Raw genomic sequence first — 23,432 nt, 5'->3', positions numbered from 1 at the left:
CTTTTTTGGAAATAAAGAAAACATCATTTGTGAATATCACTCACCAAACAGAAATGGCCCGGACAGTTAAAGTAATACTGCATTAAATCAGTGATAATCAATCTGTTTGGCTTCTGAACATTAAGGCTGTTATTTTTTACATTTTGGTGTGTGTTACCTGCAACCAAGGCAAAACAGCAGCTACCGCACTTTATGCTACAGCAGATAGATGGCATTATTTTTTATATTTTTACTAAGGTGAAATGCATTGCCTTGGGTCTCATCACGTGATTCACATTTAGATCAGTCTATATTTACTTTGTCCAGCTGTCTGCCTCTGATACTATCAGAGAGAGTCTTGGTTTATTTTGAAAGTATCCTTCATTGAACTACACTCAATGCCTTGTCACAGTTATATGTATACGCAAAATAATAAAAATTTCCAGAGGCTTTGTATCAGTAATTCAATGTAAACAAGAAAAATTAGAAATATTAGATAAAAATCAGTAATAAAAATAGCGACACCTCCTATATATCCAATGAAGTTGGCAGTGTTTAGGCCATGAATATACACTGTTTAGTGGTAAAACTACATCTGCTCCTAAAGGCAGTAGAAAATCTTTTTATTTTTCCTACGATGACAAAGCAGATTTCCCCGCACTGAAAGCAGACCAAAAATACTCATCGCCCACGTTAGACCTTTACTCTTTTTTTCCCCAAGGTCAGGCACCAGATCCATTTGGTTCTACAGCCTTCATAAAGTACAACCAGTACAGCAGCACACTCACATTTAAATACAAACACAGCCCCAATGGCCGTCCTCTGAATGCTGACATTTGGAGCAAATCCCCTGCTGACTTAATCATGGCAAATACTGCGTGTCATTTGTGCACCACACTCGGACCTGGTTGATGGTAGTTGTAATAATTCACCACTGCTGTGACAGACAACTCCTGGGGTGACGTGCCTTGTGCTCAAACCTCTCTTTCTTTTTATGTCTCCCCTTTGCAAGGCTGTTTTTCTGTCTCACATAGCAGGGCAGCAACACAGAGAAAGACCATCAGACAGCCAAAAAACTTTCAGTCTGACTTTTAAGCTTTTTTTTTCTAATTTTTTTTAATTGAATTTTAATTCAAAGTGCATTTTATTGCACATGTTGGTTAATATCCCCCTGCTGTTGCTCTGACAGCTCCAAACACTGTTTATTCGCGATGTGTTTACCTTCCCATGTGGCAGCTGTAGTCCAGGTCCCGCCCCTCTCCGTGGACCGGCCAATCACATGACTCGAGCTGCACGTGGGAACTCAACATTTAGCCAATCCCTGTTTGCTCTTTTAGCGCGTCATCTGCAAACATGGCGGCCCACATAACCCGAGCATTGAAACGACTTCTGCCACGGTAAGTCAATCAATGTTGTGTTTTAAAATGAATTTGCTTTGTTTCTCGTTGTAAACTCCTCCAGCGGAGTTGAACGGCGCTAGTTTTGTTCGAGAAATTTCGTTGCGTGTCACGACAGCAGCTGTTGGTCGAATGTCGGTTCAAACACAGTTTAGCAGGACAGCACCTAACAGCAGTGTTTCCAGGAATATAAATGTTTGTCAGCTGCTTTTGTTTGTTCACAACAACCGAGTGCAATCTACTTTGTAGTGGAGTCACTGTAAATGTGCGCGAAAATTTGTGACAACACCGCGGTGGTGCTCCTCATTGAGCTATCGTGGATCTTAATTAAGAACAGGTGATTGTTTATGCTAAATACAGATAAATGGAACAGATAGCACAAGCAGAGGTGCAAATTGGTAAAACGCGTATTGAGGCAGCTTGTTTTTGTCTACTGGATTGTGTTTGGTTTTTGTACATGCAGAGATTCTAGATAGATAGATCGATAGATACTTACTTTATTTATCCAAAAGGAAATTAAAGTGTTCAGCAGCTTGCATATATCAGCAATTTATAGTATAACAAACAGACAAGACAGGCAGGTTAGTGACATTAACATTAAAGGTTGGTATATACTCTGAAAAACTTGCTGCACAATACTATAATAAAGCACTTAGAATTTTAAAATCTATAGAAATATTAAATGTATTAAAGGTCAACATACAGTATTTGCATATTTCTAGGCACTGTGATTTAAATCCACTTTGTTAGATAAGACAACAGTTGTGTAAAACTACATAAGGTGCATAGACATTCTACAATCCTGTTGGTCCTAATGTGATCCAGACCACTCAATGATGAGTTGTACAGTCTGATGGGGGGACTAAAGAGTATCTGTTGGTGGAGCAGATCAGAGACAGCAGCCTGGAGTTGAACACGCTCCTCTTCCTCATCACAGTCCTGTGCTAGAGGATGCTGGGTGTTGTCCAGAATGGAGGGAATCTTCTCCAAGATACTTCTCTGTGCTACTGAAACCACTGAGCCAGCTCTCCTCATCAGTCTGTCCAGTCGTGCAGCGTCCCTCTTTTTGACGCCGTCTTTTCTTGTAAAGCTGCAGGCCCAGATACTTCTTGGACGCTATTTATCATTCTACTTTAGTGTTTGCTACTGTGAGAGTTCTAATATTTATCTCTGTGAGCTGTCAGCTAAGGTTAGGTGGCCCTGCCTCTCTGTAAGGCGTCACAGACATTGAGTTTTAGTTATTTGTAAGACTTTTACTGTTTTTGTTTTTTGTTTTTACCACTGACATTACCTTACTATTGCCTTTTAATGCAGACTCTTAACATGAAGGTGCTCAAATGATTGCATCACACTGCAGGTTGGAAAACCTAGGATTACTGACTGAGCACCTGCAACCATGAATAACATGCAGAAAAATCTAAAACTGGACTCATCATTTTCCTGAGGACAACTCAGGTTTCTCGTTTTACTTCCCACTGTGCTCGATGTAGCTGATTTTAAAAACTTAAATACTCTGTTTTTATTATTTACTAACTTTAGGTATTTTTATTGATATTCAAGCTCCTTCTTTGTTGTCCTTATTTTGGCCTCTGCTCCTTAATGCACTCTGAGTTTAGGTTTGCTGGTCGACCTGGGCCTTTCTCTGGGGAGTCTGAATGTTTTCCTTGTGCCTGCATTGGTATTCTCAAAGTGTTCTGGCTTCATTTCCGTCCAAAGACATGGAGGTTATTTGGTGATTATAAACTGGCTGTAGGTGTGAGCTTAAGCATAGTGGTGTATTTCTCTTTGTTGGGTCTGTGATAGAGTAGCAACCTGTCCAGGATGTCCTCTGTCTTTCTTGCCCAGTGTCACCTGTGACCGGTTCCAGCGAGCCTTTACTGTGTGCAGCATAAAGTAGGTATAAGAAATGGATCAAAGGACGGATCTGGCCAAGAGCTTTTAAATCACGGTAAGGTATGCTTTATCGGACAGACCTCTCTTGTTTGTTAGTCTTGGAAGATAAGAACCATTTTTAAAAATTGCACTAAGAAGCCAAAAATGTGTTGATGATGTGTTCCTCAGACCATATACAAAGCATTATAATGCTGATGCTAAAATAATGTTGTGCAGCCATATCACATTATTTCAACATTTTGGGAAATAAAATATCTTACTTCATGTGTGGGCAGTTGATGAGAGGACCAGCTCCAAAGTTCCGACAGTCGTCTCAGTACAGAATTGAAGCCAAAAGTGGTTAGCCTAGCCTAGCTTAGCATTAAGACTGGAAGCAGCTCCATCCTCTGTACTTCTGCAGCTTCCAGCATTTTTGTGTTTGCAGATGTGTTTCCTTCAGCTTCTTCAAAAATGTAATGTATTTTATTCATTTGCAGCATTTTTCTGATTATGATAAAGAACCATCTACCAATGTAGTCAATGCATCAAGCTAACACTAACCGTTGAAAGCGCTTATCCTTATGCCCTTTTTCCTTTCCATTAATCTGAATGCATCCAAGTGTGTGCTTTATGTCTGAATATAGTTAGAAATTATCCTCGGTGTAGATAGATTTTCATTGTGTTTTAAATCCTAATTAAACCACTTTAATAGTTATTTTGACAGTGTGGTAAACTTGCTGTTGGTGTAGATGTAGTATTTTGTTTATTAGTGTTTAAAGCATCACTTGATGTACTGCCCAGTCTAGCATGTATGACAACTGTTACACATGGACCGTGGCTCTCTTTGTTGTTGTTGTGGGCAAATCTACATGAGGCAATGAGAAACGTTAACGTAAAAATGACCTACATCTGAATGACAGAATGCTGTCTCTTTGAAGGTCCTGTATGATGGAAATCGATTTTTATTGTGTTTTGTGGTTGTTCTAAACTTGTAGGTGTAAAATTAAAGACATAAAGGCATTTTCTTTTGTCATTCCTTCAGCTCCACGCAACTAGTTCACCTCCTGACTTTACTGCTAGGGTTAGATCCAGGTGCTATGTAGCACGTAACTAAACAATAGTCATCCATCTTTAACTGTGATTGACATATCCAGCTGTCAGCCACAAGCACTGACAGCATGTTCTTCCTGAAGGGGGCGGGAACAGCAGCTGATTGGTTTTCAGAGCAGCACTAAAACCAGGAGTTGTACAGTCATGTCTTTGCAGCACTTTTAGCTGTAAGACACACCATGGGGAAATGTGAGCATTTGCTGAAGGTATGGGACCTTTAACAGATTGATGAAGCGAGCAGTGTTGGGCATCTCATGTCTGACAAAGAATTGAGAGGTGTTGATTAACCTCATAACTATACTGGGGTTGGTAAGTGTACATTGATAGAGCTGGAGTAATAGATCTTCACACTAACATGTTCAAAATAGTTTAATAAAGTTTTGTGTCAGTAGGAAAGCTTTGAAGTCCTTTTATGATGCTTTTTATGAAATTTTTGTAATCAATACATTTGTAATTTTTCTCGTTGACGTTTTGTTGTTAAGATACTTGCAGTACCAATGTGACTTTGTGATGTACTTAATGGAATTATGATAGCGAATGTCAAGACATGATTAAACTAATTCAGCCAAATGTAGATTAATTACATAGTTTTCATCCTTATTTTTAAGCAAAGGTCAGTGCTATACTTAATCTGAAGAAGTAGACCTGTTTGTGGTTCCATATTGTTCATATTTCTGACTGACATCTTTTATTTGCAACTTTTTTAATAACCAAATATTTATTTTAATTGTCTTTCTGTTTGCACAATTATCAGTTTTTAATTCCGTGTCGTAAAGACCAGATATTTCACATTCTTTTGGCCAAATTGCTGAATATATGTCTACAGCCACTATATGAACTTTGACTATCCTGAAGTACAGTACTGTGGGTGTTTTTTAGACTGCAAAGCCCTTCTTGCAAGGGTAACCAGCAAAGCCAGCTGACTGCAGCCTCCACCAGGAGAAGTCTGCAGGGTCAGACTGGGGTGACTAGATGGCCAGGTGACCATTGACTGGCGTGCCTCAGGAGACCTGCATGGGGAGAGCAATTGAGCATTAAGAGGCTATATTATCAAGAGACATGATTAGAAATTTTGCTTTGCCTGCAATTAATGCAGTTCAGTGAAACTCTCATTGCTGCTGAATGAGGACTGGTGTGATGGACATGGTGGGAAATCGGATACATATTATCATCCAGGCCTAGTTCCTCCTGTGTGTGTGACATTTCAATGAAAAATAAAATTGTTGTAGATGTGTAGCACTACAGGAAAGGTCAGGGCATCTCCCAAGTGACTAAGCTGAATCCTCTGGAGACCATGAATGCCAGTGCAAACTTTCATTGCAATAAGTCTAACAGATGTTGAGAGATTTTAGTCTGGACTGAAGTGGTGACTAATCACTTTGAAATGTCTATTCATAGAGCCATGGAGCTGACAAAAAAGTCACTGTTGCTGTAAAACATGCCTAACTGATGACCTAAGCGGTGGGTACTGTAACCTATTTGGCAAACTTTCCTACAGATGGCAAACTTATATTATCTTGTAGCGTCCTGTCTTGATGTTTGACCGTTATGTTTAAACCTTGTCCTTGAAAGCTCCCTAGCCTTATAGAATTGCAGCACTAAACTCTAAACATTTACATGCATCTCTGTAGGATTAGGTAATGAGATTCAGTTGTCTGTTTGCTCACCCACTTTTTAAACTGTTGAGCACGTCTCCGAGGAAGGACAATTAGAAACTTCAAGCAGTTTGAATGTTGGCTACACAGAACTTAAGTGGGTTTAATATTCTAGTAATGTGTCTGTTCTGGTCAACAACATTGTGACATGTGGCTCTAATTCAAGGCGCATGAATTTCCAGAGGCACAAAGCTGATGATCCTGCCAAATTAGTGTGAAGTGACTGTCACGCCAGGCTGGTGTGTGTGTGTGTGTCTCTTTTTTAGTGCTTGTGGGGATAGCCTGAACAGATTATAAATAAAACTATTTTTTCATTCTTAGTAATCTCCCTTTCAACGTCTAGCATCTCACATTTTCTTGCGTCCTAAATGGAATTTAAAAAAATAAATCTATGTATTCTTTAAGATTCCTCTGGTATATGCAGAATTATGTGACTTGTGTGCAGCACAAGCATGTAAAAAAATGTACATTCCTAACGGGATTCATATTTAATTTTAGAGTTTCTGGGAATCAGTACCTTAATAGTTAAAGGCAGCCCTCTCAGATGGCTGGAAGTAGGAGAGGAATGTGTGTGCTTGTTTTATGGACAGCCTAGAGCCCTCGCCCTGGCATTGGCGGCAGACTGCTCTTTGTCACAAACACCCTCGTGTCAAAGATGCAACAGCATCCTGGAGGAAGCATTGACTGCCGCTATGAAGTCGACAAGTGATGAAAGTAGCCTAGAGGTTGTCAATTAAGAGAGCCAAGGCCTGGACCTTATAAGTTAATGGGCAGTTTCCCCTCTCAGGGCCTGCGAGGGCTTTATAGCACAGCTTATAAAAACCCTAAGTGTAATGCACCCCTATAACGTTTTCAATTAAGAGAAGGGGCATAAAGCAGTGCAGACACTTGGCAGTCATGCTAGAATGTTTATAAAGTGGCATTTGGCATAAATTGGGAGGGGAATTTTCAATTGCCCCAGTTGTTTTAAGCAGCAGCTACTGTGCAGAATTTTATTTTGATGGCACTTCATGCTGACTGGAAGCATTATAGACTTCCTGGTGTCTTCCCATTACCAGGTCTTTTAGCCTGGTCATATGGACGCACAGTCAGAAGTTTAAAAGCCCCGTCTTCACAGTTATAAGAGATTAGAAGCAAGGCACAATTTTACTATACATGCGTAATATTATACACTCTTTATATTAGTGCAAACTGTGGGTTTAAATGCATTAGTAATTTCACAGTAAATTGGCTAATCTCCATTTAATACTGTATAACACCAGAGGAATTTACATGTAATGCAATTAAAGGAAATGAACATATTTAGCAGTCGCACCCCATAAAATGCTAGTTTGTAATGCTATTAGAAATCTACAATAATTCTAAATGCTTAAAGAAAATCCCTTTTTGCTCATCTGGTGTCCTTTGTGGCTGAGCTTTCTTAGGCTTCCGGTAGAAAAATAAATGAGTGTTGAATAAACACCAGAGTGTTGACACCTCATTTCCTCATTGATTGGTGGTGGAAGGCGAGCTTGAGGTGTGTGTGGCCATAATCCAATCAAGAGAGAAAACAACCAAAGGGACTGTGTAACCAAATTCTGCGACGAAGGGAAGGCGAGCAGATTTGGTCAAGTAACCTCAAACCTGATGGGTTTCCTCAACTGTTTAATGGATTATCTAATCTTTTAATAGGCACGTTCTTGACTTCACAGCACCAACATTTTGGAACGTTTTTGGGAAGTCTGTGAACCGCACTGAAACCCTGTGACTGTCTTCCATTTATATTCTGTATAAGACAATCAGGAGACTGTTTAACAAGCTGAATTAAACACCAGCAAAATGCATCTACACCACAACTCCACCGCCTGCATTTACCAGCGACTATCAAATCTTTTTTGTCTTTTTTTTTCCTCCCACTTTAGCTTTTTTGAGCCAAGGAATCAATAAATCGGTCTATTACCTGTTGTTGACCCAGCTAAGCTTGCCTTTGAAATCTGTTACAGAGCATTAAGTTAACACATGTTGCTGTGTGAAAACAAAGCTCTGGCGACTGGCGTGGGGACCAGCTGAGTAAACAGGGTCCAGGGGAGCAGTGTGGGATGGCAGAGAGAAGAGAGGCCTACACTTGTCCCAGCACCGACCAAGGTGGATTCATATGGCCAACAGATGGATACGTTAACCTGTATCCCCACAGAAAAAAAAAAAAAAAAACTAAAACCAAAACAAGTGTCTGTGCTCCAGTGCTAAAGCCTTTGATCAACAGCCCATCTACAGCTTCAGAGTAGGGCTTCTTACGACCCCGGAGCGCACATGGAATTGCATCTGTATAAACACGACTCGGAAGGAATGTGTGAACAATGCAACAAAAGAATTTTGTTCTAGAAACATGGGAGAGGTGGGGGGAGACTTGGCTAACGGGTGGTTTATGCGGTTGAGGGTTTGAACGTGGTGGTCGGATTGAATGAGAAGCTGGGGAAATATTCTGTTTTTTGTGACAACACAAGTGGGAAACTTTGCCTTTTACAGATGTGAGCCAAGACAAGTGCCGTGAGGAAACTCTCATTTTTAAGACTAGTGCAGTGTTTTGGTGCATATAGGTATTTAATTGATAGAAATGCATTTAATAATACGTCTTTCCCAAGCTACTTATTTTTAATCTATTGACGTATTATGATCATAATCTGGTCAGTGAATAGCTGAATTGAAATTTAAAACATTTTCACGGTCTTAGTGATGAGTTTTATCCTACCTGCAACTTATTGAACTGTTTTAAAGCATTTACTGTAGACATGACTAACAATTTCTAATAAAGGTTGTGCTTGGCTGGTACAGTTTAGCCCATGTAGCATTAATTGGGTAGCAAAAGTTGTGTGTGGGCAGGATATTGCTTCCAGGTTTTGAGTCATCTCCTCTGTCAAAAGACCCGAGAGGTTCTCTTAGCTAGTAAATAGACACATATTTGGATTCATTTTACAGCTCAGAACCCTGCAGTATATTTGTGTTACTGGTACTGGGTAGTATTTATCAGCTATTAGGGAAAATATATCTTGTCCTGTCCCCTTTTCCTCTGCCACGATGGTGTTTTCGGTCTTCTCACGGCATTGAGTTTGGCTCATTGCCATGGTGATGGTCGGCTAGTTCCAGGGCGATGAGGTGTAATTTACCCAGCATTTCCTGTCTGATACACGGCACCCTAATGAGTAAGAGGCCTGCTTTTATAGTGGAGTGTTTGTTAACCAGGCACAGCAGGGCGCGCGTGTGTGTGTGTGTCGTGTTTTCAAGTGTTTGTGTAGTTCCCTCTGCCATTCTGCCTTAACATGTTTAAGCGTGTGCACACCTATAGGTGAGACTGTCCATAGGAGTACATGGGTCCATGCTGTGGCCACATGGCTGCAGTTCTCAGTTTAACCCCTTGGTGTCAGTGTTGACAGTGGGCCTCGTGATGAGGTCTTCTGGAGCGGCTTGTGATTCTCGGTCTTGTTCCAAGTGAAGCTTTATCTCATGAATTTTCCTCATTAAATAGTCCCACACTGTCACTGAGTGACTGACCAGGAAAGTTGGTTTGGAATATTAACAACTATATCTCATGATAAAGTTGTGCTGCTGAGGGAAAGCTTTTTTTCTTCTTCTTGTGAGAAGCATTTTGTTACCAGGAAAACAAGTATAGCTGTGTATCAGTAGAACTAGAGGCAATGCTTGTGCTGAAACTGTGAGACTAAAATTGGCCTAACAAAACCACAGTAAAGACGATGGCAAAGGCTAAGAACTGCTGCTCCACATTATGTAAATGCTATGCTAAGATTAGTCAAATAATTGATAAGTTGTTTGATATCCAATCAATTGATATCAATTTTAGGTCTTTTATTTAGTGAAGAATCAAATATTTACAATGATTAGCTGCTCAGATATAGTTTTCTCCATTTCTTCAGCTAAACATTGCAAAGTTTTGACTGCTGAATAATTGGAAGAAATCACATACTTGTGCAATTATAGTATGATAGACAGCCTAAAAAATTGACATTCCATAGACTTGATGATCACTAGGTAAATTGGTATTCATCAGCTGTAGCCCTTTGTGGTTTGAACTAAGCTCAGAAGCTTCATAACATGCAACAAACCTTGTGGTTTGATGTACGTTTACATTTTTCTGATGTTTGAAGTTAATTTTGCCATTTAATGTGCATACGAAACTGAATATCGGAGTAGCTGAGCTTTTATAAAGCATGTATTTAGCATGTTGACAGTAGTGTGCAGGACTCCTGTGACTGCAAACTAAAGACAGAAAGGTGGAGATGGATAGATTATTTCTTTGAAATTCCTGAATCAAGCCTGACTAACTAGACAATTCTAGTTGTCCAGTTCTTCATTTTTAGTCTTGTAGTTTTAGTTTCTAGTGTAATTAATGGAACATTACATTCCTCTACTGATACCACAGTTTTGCAGCCTCCATACAATAAGAAACCTTAGTCCATATCAAACAACTGTGATCATTACCACACCTTTGAAAAGAGGTCAAAAGTGATCTTTCTTTTTTGAATTTATATTTTAAAAGGAAGAAGAATTCTCTCCTGCTTTATGTGGGCAGGGAGCAAAAGTTGGCTGATGTTCTTTTGGTATTGTGGCGAACTTGGAACTGGTTTATAACTTCTCATCACCACTGGCACCGGCACTGGTTGCAGACAGACAGCCTCCTGTTAGCACTACACTTCATTAGAACCAGGTTTCAGTGGTACCACACACATTCAAACAGCAGGGCCATCTCCCCGGCATCAAAGGATATTTTATACAAAGGCTTGTCTCTGTGTCTGTCTTCCCATCAGTGTCTGCTAATGATGCATGCTGCACACATTTTTAACACTGACACCCTCCTCTCCCCATCACTCATTCACGCTCTCCAGTTCTTAATGTCCGATTCCATTTCTCTTCCTCTCCCTCTCTCTCTCTTTTTCTATCTCTTTCTGTCTCTCCCCTTCTGCCATTCGTGGTGTTTGTTTGGCTGCTGGGTTTTGTTTGTTTATTGTTTCCAGATGGCAGACACAGACTTCATTTGTGTGGCTTTCAAGTTCCCAGAGAGCTTTTTACTGCCTTGGCTCAAGCGCTTATCCTGTTTCCTCTAGCCAGGCTTTATGATGGGCCCTTTTATATGTAGCAACTGGAAACAACTGTCACTACCAGTCTGCATCAGGGAGAACGGGAGAAAGCTCAGAGAAAGCGTCTCTCCTTCTGTGCACTCTCCATCTGAACATCTCCATTACTGACAGAACACTCGATCTTCAGATGAGGACGATGTTTCTTTTTCCCCAACGGGGTGAACTTCACTGGCTTCGTGGAATAAGACAAAAAAAAAAGCACTTGATCGCGTTCACTACTCTGCACTTCAGCTGCATCATCAGCTGCCCCACAGAGAAATAGGATACAGTGTGCAAAACTAATTCTTTGTTGACATGACGGTAAGGCAGCATGCTCGCAGTGGTGATGAAGCTGGCAGTGTTTTCTTTCTCTTTCTCTTTTTTTCAGGACCTTGCTGAGTCTAGTCTGGGCATCATTAAGCGCTGTGACATCACTTATTTACAGGAACCCAGGAGGGCAACTCGCCCAGTAAATGTGGGGGAGGACCAGTGCATGTCTTTACTCATCGGATGCGGTTTTAAGACGGGGCAGTAATCAAAGCTCTCGGCTATATAAAACCCACCCCTTCTCCTTAAGGAGGCCTTTTCTCCTGGCTGCTGCTGAATGAGTGATTACCCTGGCATTCCAACCTGCCTAATCCCATTTCTAGCAGTGATTTAACAGAGAGTAGCCGTGGCCAAGGCACTGCATTCACTGACCTAGCCTACAAACTAGTCACTGAAAGGAAATGTCAGACTGTTTGGCTTTATCTGAGGTTTCAACAAATAAGTTGGCTGAGCTTGTTCTCAGGTAAAAGAGATCTTCAGGGGTCCAGGAAGCGAGCCATGCCACCGTCCCATTCTTCACGCACTGAAAGTCAAAGCACGCATGTCTGATGACATCAACCCTAATCGCGGGATAATTGTGTGTTTGTTTAGCGTCTATGAGGTCCATGGCGTGTGCCAAGATAAAACCGCCATATATGTTGCAAATAGCGGCGCAGTCATTACACTAACCCGCTTGTGACCCTGCACAAGGGGATCCGAACTGAAGTGTGAGGGGATCCGACTTTAATGTTCACATAATCAGTGGTGTTTGTGTTTTACCACCACTGAGCGCCTGGCTGGCCGGCTAATCTCATCAGGGTTTGGGCTCTGGTGTTGGGGTGAGGGAGAGGACAGCCTAGCATGACCCATATCTCTGTGCCAGGACGGCCACAACACTCCGACGCTGCCGTGCAGTTCCATCAGACTTTACTACGAGGCCCACTGCCAGGGTGTTTACTACTGTACTGTCTGGCACAACAAGATAATGCCTCCGCTAATGCCCTCTAAGGACACGGCCACTCTCACATAGGAGGGTCTGCTCTTTTTGGTCATGCCAGAGTCTTTATAATGAGTGTCATGTTGTGCAGTAATTGGGATATTTACAGGGTTTACATCATAGCAGGTTTCCATAGTTTTTTTTTTTTCGTAGGTAGTAATCTATTACCGTAATGCATGTAAGTGTTTGTGGACAAAATACACATGTTGCTTAGCAACCGCAAACTTTATGTAGCATTTGCCAAGTGTGTTACAGGAGGAAGAATAAGGAAAGAAGTAGATGGAATGTGATCTATTTCTGGTTACTTCTGAACAAATTTGATTAAATATGTACATCATCTTGTGGTTCATTTAAAAAAAGAAATATGTGCTTGGCTACTTAAAGTTATACAGCCCCTTACAAAGCCTTCCTGTATGCTGCATCTCATCTGTTTAGCCTTTGGCAGTCTATAAAAACTTCTGAAGGTGTTTGTGCAGCCACTTGCACAACAGTTTCTCCCAAGTAAAGTAATAATTTAAAGCTGCCTAGTGTAACAGCATCATTAATAACTGTTTCAAAAATGAGCTTACAGTTGAATTAACACCTGTTTGATGGCGCAAATGGAGAAAGGGCAATTTTTTTTCAGACTTGTAGTGAGAAGTTGGATTGCATGGAAGTGCACCTGTCCTTAATGAACTGGTGTCTTGGTATAGTTCTGTTTCCTCTGGAAGTAAGTGGTCACACATTAATCTCAGCCAGAAGCAACTCATCCTTATCAACAATCAGTAAGTTTTGTGTGGACAAAAAATGTTTCTGCTGTCTATCTTATTTACCAGTTTAGAGTTGTAAATTTTATTTCCAAGCATCATAAATTCATCAAAAAAGAGAATTGTTGAACTAACTTAGTGAATTTCTTCAGTTGGCAATTGACTTAAGTGTGTCCAAATTAGTTTAACAAGTGAAGTCATGTTTTTTTTTTGTAGTGTACTGAATTATAACACACAGAAGAATATAATTCGTGTTACAAATTAACTTCACAAGTTTAAATTCTGAAGTGAAGATCGTATGTTGTGATTTTTAACCAAGTAGGTTACATAATGGGGATTTAAACTCTAAAAATTATTCAGGATACTACTACAATCCTACCCAACGAATCCAAGGGTTCCCTGGATGTATTTTATTTTTACATTATTGTATTTTAATAAGCAATATTAATGCTAGTGGTTTAAATTAGAGATACCTAAATTGATTTCTCTCAAATGAGCATTGCTGCAACATAATTTTAGCGAATGTCATTGTGAGTTTTCCAACTTGAACATCTCTCTTGGTCCAAACATGAAATGCAAAACATGATTTTTATTTTCTTAGTAGGCTTAGTATTCTTTCCTTCTCTTTATTCTGTCATCCTACTCAAAGATCGGATTCAGCAGAAGAAAATCTACCAAAAAAAAAACATTGACAACATGACAGAGGCAGTAATCCGGATTTTCCCAGATTTGCTGAATCCAGTTTCAAGTGACAAAGTGTAATTTTAAGTTGATGTAATCCATAAATTTGGACTGCCTTTAGCGATGCGAAAAGATGAGGTTAATTCAGCAAAGTATTTTATTTCAGCTACGCTTTTTAAACGCTCGATAATCTCAGCCCGTAGATTCATTACTCAATCTGGACTTAGTTTTTATGTTCCATGGGAAGATGTACGATAAAAGAAGTGTGTTTGACTTTCTACCAACATTGTGCATAAAGATAAAGATGTTTTTCTCGCTTTGTGAAAAGGGAATGCTTTACAGTAACCTTGCACCACTTGCAGAAATTCCCTGTTAACGGATGAGGCAACAGAAGCACCACAAATGAACAAAAGGACTTAAATTCTACAGTGTTGTTCGGAGTTTTGCTTTGTGCATTTGATTGACTTGCATTTATGGCATCCTTTTTTTTTTTTTTTGGTATTTGAATTAACAAAATCCCAGAAAACAGAATTCAAGACGCAGAAGTTGAAAAATTTGCTTTTAGCGGGTTGTAGAAAAGGCTTGTTTATGGTTCTCAGTCATGAAGTACCCTCTGTTGCCCACATTGTTGTTTTAGTGAACTGACACCATTGCACTCACTCTTTTGCACCCATGGGAGGTCAGAAACCTGCTTGGTCCTCTTCCTCAGCTCCCCATCCAACCACAACATGCACACACACATGCACACACAGGAAACAAATCAGCAGCTGACTGTTTGATGGTCTAATTTAAACCAGTGGATATTTTTGAGTCATTTCAGCCCTCTGACGTCGGTGCTTTTGTTATTGTGGACACCAGGGCATAATAAAGGTAGCTCCTTTATGTGAGGGATGGATCGTTTTCCTGTTTTGATATTAAAACGTAATTGTAAATATTTAGTTTTCCACTTTATTGCGAGGGCAGTTACTGATGTGTGGGCCCAGACGTGGCTGCACCACCCTTTTGCGAATACCTTTTGATCCAGTACCAATGTTTCATCTGCCTTTGCAAGATCTAAGTAAAGCCCACAGTCAGTGTCTATTCACATAAATCTGTAGTCCACCACAGTCGTGAAAGCACAGGAGAAAATCTGTACACCAGCATCTGCCCTTCTTTCAAATTGCCTTTCACTGGAAACGTGCATTCCAAATGCCGTGTAACTGCAGGTTGAAACATCAGACGCAGATTGAGTTTCGTACGAGCTTGATTATCCTTTAATTTGCAATAGTAATTAATGCAGGATACTCAGACATCCATCTGGGAACACGTGTTCAGATCAAACAAACCATTTAAAAGAGTTAAAATTCTCACCCAGGCCTAATTATCACCTAATAGCTGATGTGACAACAAACAAGTAATTATTATCTCTTTTTCTTCTGTTCGCCCAACCCACAAATGGAGGTACCTTTGTGGATGCTAATAAAGGGTTAGTGTTCATGAAAATTGATTCTGGGTGCTTAATGCCTTTTTAAACATTTAATTTAGATTTTAACTCAATCCTCCCCAGCCTCAGAATTTTGGTCTCGCATTTGTTATTGTGTCTGCAGATGTTTTAAACAAAAAAGGCTTTGTTCGACAACGAGTATGTGCTCATGAAAATGGAATACGCAGACAGCATGTTAGGCTATATTCTGCTGTGTATTCCACTAGGTATTCATCAAACATAACCCGATTTTTAATTATTATTTTTTTGACTTAAGATGTTTTGCCTATATGCTCACAACTGGTTTGTTTGTTTAGCCAGTGACCTGCTACCCAAACTTACTGAATCGACTGATTTTTAAAAACTCGCCTTGCTGTGTGATGTTAAACACTTGAATGTAGACACACAAACACAAGCAGCATGCTAAGTTAGCTCATCTTTGATGTACACCGATTGACAAAGAGACTCCCTCCTATCAAAGGATTAAAAATAAACTCCAATGAAAAGACTGATGCACAAAAGGTGGCCCGTGTTCTTTCTGTTGTTTTTTTGTTTGAAATCAAGTCTGTTATGAATTAGTCGTTTGTGTTTCTGCTTTTCATCTTGACGTGCCGTGTGATGCTTATTTCTTTATCGCAGAATTTGCTCAAAAATGTCCGATTTGGTGCTGGGCCATCATTAGCATGAGTAGCGGCAGTGTAGGCCAGACCACGAGCAAATTGCCGTGCCTTTTAGTCCCATCTTCGCTGATGCGGTACTTCCTCGGGCTTTTGTCTTCAGTTTGGGGCACAGCTGTCAGGCTAGGTGCTATCCACGCTCCCCTCCCAGAAACCTCAGGCCACGCGCCACTGCACCCCAAACACTAAATAGGAGCATTAGACACACCATGTTAAGGGCTGCTGGTGTTTGAGCTGTGGCTGTGGGTGCTTGTCTTGTCCCATGGCCGGAGACATGTGCATTATCACACGGACACACTCACAGCTGCACACCACCCTGCAAAAGTTAGCCTGCCCTCCATACACATCTATGAGACAATAGATTTGCGTAAAATTGTGTTAGATGTCCATTGTGGTGTTGCTGACTGCTGTTGGCCACTGACCCCTCTCTATGCTTTTAGTTTCCTCCCTGCCCTAGTACAGATCTGCACTGTGGAAAATGCCCAAACGACGCCTATCTACCCATACGTAGTGTTGCAGATTTTGATTATGCACCACTGGCATCACACCTCAGCAGGATGTATCTAAACATGAAAATTAATTCACAGCTAAATGCTACTATATGCAGTCCGAGAGGGAGGGGAGAGGGGAAATCAAACACAGGTTTACACTAGTGAACAGCCGCGGCATTAAGAAAGAGAGCCTAAAGGCAGGCAGAGAAGGCAGGGTTCATTAATGTGCAAAGAAAATGAAACAATTACTTCCCCCCACACCCTTAAACAACAGACACACACACATGCAATGGTCATTTCAACAGAGGGACGAGCCCTCTTTGATTACGGGGAATTTCAACTGGTAAATAAAATGACCTAAGTAAAGCAGATGTAAAATACTCCTTGAAGCGGCTTAGAAATCAAATTAATGAAGAAGAAGAATAAAATCAGCATAATGAGGTGAAATTGTAAACAGAGCCTCACTCACGGGAGACTCGCATTGATCAGTCTAAAATGGAAAAAGTTTGAAGAAGCCACTTGCAGTATTATAACACAAACTTGTTACCTTAAAGCTGGGGGGATGCAGTCCACCAACTTACTTCGGCACTGACGGATTTTCAACTTTAAGCTTTTGAAGTGCTTTTACATTAAGAGCTTTTCTAAAGAAAGAAGATCCACCTCTCCGTTTGATGCATTTTATTTCGCTGAAGGTGTTCTATCATACCTTCTAACTTCCAGAGAATATCGTTTTTAGATTGTCTGTTATGAGCTTAAGCATGAAAGTACTTGGGCATGACTTTGTCTCGGAGCAATGCAAATGGAATTGCCCCCTGATGGTTTGGAATGCACCCAGCTGGCCTTTAAAAGGTGATAATTGGAAAATACAGGATGAAGCCACAGTCAAAGTAGGGACCTTGTGTTAGACTGAGTTAGCCATAGCGAAGATGGAGGAGAGTGAAGAAGAGAGATGCACAGGGAGATACTTGAGCTTTTTTGTATGTATTGATATTGCAACAGAATTCTAGCAAGCTTTTTACTGAAAAAACAAATCTGGAATGGTGCATCTTTCCCCTAAAGTGTAATAATATACACGCTGTTGCTAGCTTCTTTTGAAAGCATTGTTAACTTCTTTAACAATAAATGTAGAACATAAGGTGGCCAAGCAAGTGTTGTCGCAGCATAGAGAGCAAACATTGTGGTAACCAAATGGGGAAAATTTTACTAAAATGCTGCAGATATTTGCTAATAACTAAAAATCCAACCTTGGTGCAATGCCTTTGTCAACCGTATGGATTGTTTCATGTGTCAGGATAAGGACGGTGTGTTTTTTCAGCTGTTTTTAAAAGGTTTCAGAGGTTTTGATTTATTATGGCAGCAGCTGTAGTGGATGCTGATTTGTCTTAGACTATGGAAAGTGAGGCCGTGGAAAACGATGCAGAAAAACAGGCGCTATTAATGCTGAGTAAGAGATTGTGCTATTTACCAAACCTGGTGGAGCACAGACCGACCCAGACATGATGTCATGAGTTCAGCTCTCCATACTCAGCTAGGCTTATTTAACGCAGTCTGCATGCATCATCGGCTACTGCAAATCATATGCATGTAGATGTGTATCGTCACAGAGGAAGACTGCTGTAATTGTGGCAAATTCACAAGTCAAGTGTGAACATCTTTCATGTAGGTGCACGGCTGTCAAATGAGAGCAGTGCTTCTGTTTTGTGGCAAAGCAAATAAGATGTATACTAACCTAGAAGTGTTTAGAAAGTAATCGGACATCAAATATGAGGAAATCAAGAGAGAGTGACTCATGACGTAAAGTGCAACACTGTTAAAAATTCTATCATAAATCACAGCACTTTTACCTCTCTTCATTGAATGACGAATAGTGGTCTGAGAATATCAGACCACTTATGTTTTTAGTTGCTTGTGAAACTCACTTTCATCATATGTCATACTTAAATTCTTTTTTTTAACTGATTTTTATATAGCTGTTTTTAATAGTTATGCATAGGAATGTGGTTTTACTCGGCCTAAACTTTATTATTGTAGACAAGTGATCAAGAACAGACAGAAAATGTACTCGAGGGGAAAGTGAATTGGTGGAAGTCTTGTTACAGGTAAATACTGTGATTGTTGCTGAAAAAATGTGATCTGAGAGTGGTGTCAAGACTAGGAATTAGGATTATTAAAGACTTGTGAACTGCACCTTTAAAGATCTAGTATGCTGTTATTCCACTTGATTTCTATTTCTAGATTTTGTGTTTCTGTGTGTCTGAGCATCTGTGGATGCTCATTGGAATATATAAGTTATAGAGAAATCTACTCAAAGTCTAAATGCACGTCCCCTACTAATTTATAAAAGCTGACACAGCATTCCTCTTTCTGCTCAGGAAGGAAGTGGAGTGGGAAGGTCAGGAGGCCTGTACAGGAGCTCTTCCTTTTACAAGGCAACATTCAAAGCATTTCTTCACTCTTCCCCTTGTGTTAGCCTAACCTAGTGTAAGCCTGTACATCCGGTCTCCATTACTGTGTTCTCTCTTCTGAGGGAATGTGACAGCGATAAGGCTCTTTTGAAGTCCAGCTTTACTACAGGACCTAAAGAGAGGGACAAACCCAGCAGCCAGCTTTTGAACTGGAGGGAAAACTCAGCCAGGTTTCTTTAGTCTTCTAAAGCATCAAGATTTGAGTTTTTAAAAGTTCTGCTCTCAGATTTCTGAATATTTTTAAAGAGATTCTGAATCCTAACAAGATTCTAGAAATTGGATAAGTATTTTAGGCGTTAATCTAATCCTATGATGTGACTGTATCTTTATTGCCATGAATCTGTTTCTGGATTCATAAAAAAATTCCATATTGTGCCATTTCAGTAACACTTTGATCATTAGGCTCCTTTCCAGTCATAACAGTCTGCAGCATGTCAGCCGTCATGCCCTGTGTCAGTCGGCAGGCATTTCCAGTAACGATATGCCAACACCCATTCTGCACTGTTCAGGAAACTTTTCGCTAACTCCGAATGGAATCTTCTTAATGACTTCCTGTACCTGATGCCTGCTATCGCTATCTGGATCCCAGCAGTTGACCAGTTTGACTGTACTCCAGACATTTGACCTCGACATTACATTGCGGTTTTGTTCAGGAATCAACATGGGCAACAATGTCAGTGCCGATAGAAAGGTCAACACGGTGTATATTATGAGCGACTGAACCCACATTCTTTTATACAAACCTCTTCATGAATGGCGACACTAATACTTTGTCACCTGAACTGGGCTTTCTTCATATCACTGATGCACTAGAATTACACCAGACTTGCCTAGACACCCACTGATAGGGATTTCCATGTGTTTTGGCATCATTAAAAGGAAAATTAGCAAGCACTTGAGCTGATTGTTGCCTTGTAACTAAACCAGCCAGCCACAACATTAACACCACCTGCCTAATATTATGTAGATTTCCTTCATGCTACCAAAACACCTCTGAATTGTTAGATCATATACATAGGATGCTGGCAGTGGGTCCTTTTAGTCCTGTGGGTTATAGGTTGGGGCCTTTGTGGACACGGGCCTAAGGTTTCGATTAATTTGCATTTTTTAAAACCTGACGATTTGAAAATTTGCCAAATCGTGAAATTGAGATGAGCTTAAATATAATAACAATACAGATTCTTCTTCTGCCTTTCACGACTTGTGCAGTGGCGTTTGCTTCCGCCTTTCATCTCCTTCCGCCAAAACATTCACATCCCCGTCATGGTGGACAGAACAGCAGACGAAGAGTTGGTCGCGAGAAAAGGGCCTCATGTTCCATCGATTATATGGAAGTGGTTCGGCTTTGACAAGACTGACACAGAGCAAACTACAGTCATGTGCAAGGTTTGCAAAAGTACTGTGAAAACGAAGAGTAGCAGCACAACTAACCTCTTTCAGCACCTCCAGCAGAGGCATCCTAAAGAATGGGAAGAGTGCTGGCAGCTACGGGAGTGCGGCATGGCTAGCACTAGCCATAGCAAACAGACCGCAAAGAAACAACAAAAATCCTAATTGTCCACGATGACTAAAAAAAGAAATCGAGATATTATTTTTTGGCCATATCGCCCAGCCCTACCCAGAAGAACATTACGTTAATGACATTTCCATGTGGTTACTGTGATTTGGACCCAGAGACAGTTATTTGAAAGGGTTTTTGTAAAATGGAAGTCTATGTGGAAGCTTGGTGGTCTTTACCCAAATATATGTACCAGAGTTGCATCTCTGTGATTTCACAGTTGACGTGGCAAAGTGCAAGGTTAACGTGATCCATTAGTCTGAAAGGGCCACATTTATGAGAAGAGTTAAAATCTAGATTAGAAACATTTTGCTGGATTACATTGTAGATTTTTTTGATGACAAGTGAAGCAATGGATCATTTTGTCTTTGACTTTATGAAACATGCATTAGCTTAGAATCTAGTTCATGTTTTGTGTCTGGACAAAGAAGTTCAGAATTTGTAGACAACCGAAGTCGCAACCTCTGATATTTTTGTGGTGACCTTAGGCTTACTGCTGTGATTCTGTTGTAGCTGAATAATTCTGTCGTTGTGTTCCCTGCTATACCAAAACTGTGTAGAGCCACACTCAGGCTTTATTGATTCTCTGTATTGTGTGGATTAATTGTAAGTGATCTTTTGAGATGTTTTACTGGAATAAAGGAGACGTATTCTACTTAACACCCACTTCACACTTATGGCCTTGAAAACCTGCATTTGGTTGAATATGAGGGTCTGCTGTGGCTTTATTAAAAAATCAGGACCATGGAAAAGTGCTATACCGACAACCTTTTAGTAGGCATTAACAAATAGTTCTGACCTCTGAAGCCATAAGTTATGCTCCTTGCAAAATGAAACAAAAACATCCAAGAAAGTTACACTTTTGCTTAGAAAAATCAGCACTGAACCTACCAGTTGTAATTATGTATTTTAAATCTGTGTGAATGGCACAACACTGCTTTTACATATGACCTAAGGTCAATATTCCAGGTTATTGATTTAAAAAGGATATCTGTAGTTCATTCCTGAGAAAGAACAAATATCTTTTAAAATGTCATGATTTTCAGAGGAGCTAGAGTGCTTTACACAAATGCTTTTTGTCACTTCCTGAAATGGGTTGGTGCGAGGCGTATTGAAAATCTGGCTGTGAGTTTAGTTTCCACGATCCTCCCAGTAAGGGAAGGAAGGGGCACTGGTCATTGCCCACCCACACCACACCCTAATGGAGAAATAGGCCAAGGTAGGGTCTTGCTCTTTCCCTGTCACTTTCCACATTGTGGCTCAGTCCGTGTTTATGTTTCATCTGCTAACACGCGGTCATTAGGTTTGCTACGTCAACCGTTACAGCATGTATGACAACACGAGACCCTTAGCTCAGCATCAGACTGGCATTTGTCAGCATTTCTCTCCTTCCAGAACTAACACGTGGTTGTGCATTCAAATCAGTTACCTCTCATGAAACAAAAGTGTTGGTTGTTTCTGGGAATGTGTACTTCAAAGTATTGATTGACCTCAAAATGATGCTGATAAACTGAACACAAAACTTTGGCATGTCTAACAATAAGAGAATTGCTTAAAGGGGAACTTCTTTTTTTGTTTTTTCAACCTGGGGTCTGTTTCCATATGTAATTTCATACATGTGAGTGAAGGAGAAATGAATTTTCCACATAGCTCCAGTATTCAGGCAGGCAGCTTAGCAGCTCGGCTAGCGAAAAGTATGGGGCAGCTGGCCCCCCCACGTCAAAGTCCGCCCTAACGTGTTTTTTCCCCACACTGAACGGCTCAGGTGGTCTCAATGAGTGTCCCACAACATACTAGAGATGAGAAGTGAACGAAAACCTCCACATTACCTGGCGATCGCTCTTTGTTGTGGTCTGTATCCAAATCTCAGGATGCTAGAACGCAAATCTCGTTCCGAAATCGTGCGATAACTCGTGTGATTTCGGAACAAGATTTGCTGAGCCGGTCAGTGTGGGGCAAAACACGTTAGGGCGGACTTTGACGTGGGGGGGCCAGCTGGTCCATACTTTTCGCTAGCCGAGCTGCTAGCCGAGCTGCTAGCCGAGCTGCTAGCTGAGCTGCTAAGCTGCCTGCCTGGCTAAATACTGGAGCTATGTCGAAAATTCATTTCTCCATCACTCACATGTATGAAATTACATATGGAAACAGACCCCAGGTTGAAAAAAACCGAAGTTATATGTAATGGTAAGATGAATTTGCTTGGAATCAATAAAGTCTTTTTAATCAAAATGCAGAACAGTTATCACCACTGACAGCAAGGAATCAAAGTTGTGCAGGAATCGGGAGTAATATCCACAGACTAACAAGCTCACAAGAACTGAGTCTACTGTCTAGTACACTAGCAAATATGATCAGCTCTGAAGCTCCAAGTCGGTCTGTTTGGTGCTCCTCTGCTTACAGGCTGCAGTTTGCCATGTACAGGAAGATGAGTGCAGCGGTGAGAGCTGGTCAGCATCAGTCATGTTAAATAAACGGGTTTGCATGAGTTTGTAGCTCTTAGTGGTCTCAGCAGTGAGCACATGCAGCTGCGGTACGAAGGAAACAGTCACCACCTGCACTGTTTGAAGAAAGCGTTGTCACACACTGCTCAAGTGAGTTTGTAACACAAAGCATGTAGATGCTTGTATACAGCTGGCAGCATAAAAGCAGAGTCAGCGGCAGAAGGCCAGAGGTTTTGTCATGTCAGACTTCAGAGTGTGAACATATGGCTGTTTTGTGGAGGCAGAACCAGTCTAAATTAGATTTTTATCAAACGAATAAAAAAAGCAGCATTAGCCTAACGGATTATGAATGTTATAAGGTTAATTCTGGTATCGCCGACTGAGGGTATCTGAGAAGAGTTATGAAGCTACCACTCTTGTCCATGTACACTGTAAAAAAAAAGTTGTTTTTTTGCATTTACAGTAAAGAAATGTATTGATACTGTTG

The 23,432-nt window shown here is 40.6% G+C and overlaps 1 protein-coding gene across 1 annotated transcript in view; it reads left to right on the top strand.

Moving 5' to 3' along the window:
• Window positions 1-1,257: 1,257 nt before the first annotated feature.
• The window catches only part of clybl (citrate lyase beta like), a 63,647-nt gene continuing 41,472 nt past the window's right edge, over window positions 1,258-23,432 (top strand). The window contains 1 exon segment of the mRNA XM_051959183.1: window positions 1,258-1,376. Coding sequence (XP_051815143.1) covers window positions 1,333-1,376 — 44 coding nt within the window. The 5' untranslated portion in view covers window positions 1,258-1,332.

Source organism: Acanthochromis polyacanthus, chromosome 14, assembly GCF_021347895.1.
Source record: "Acanthochromis polyacanthus isolate Apoly-LR-REF ecotype Palm Island chromosome 14, KAUST_Apoly_ChrSc, whole genome shotgun sequence".
NCBI classification, from domain to species: domain Eukaryota; kingdom Metazoa; phylum Chordata; class Actinopteri; family Pomacentridae; genus Acanthochromis; species Acanthochromis polyacanthus.
This window is presented reverse-complemented; position numbering and strand designations above follow the sequence as displayed.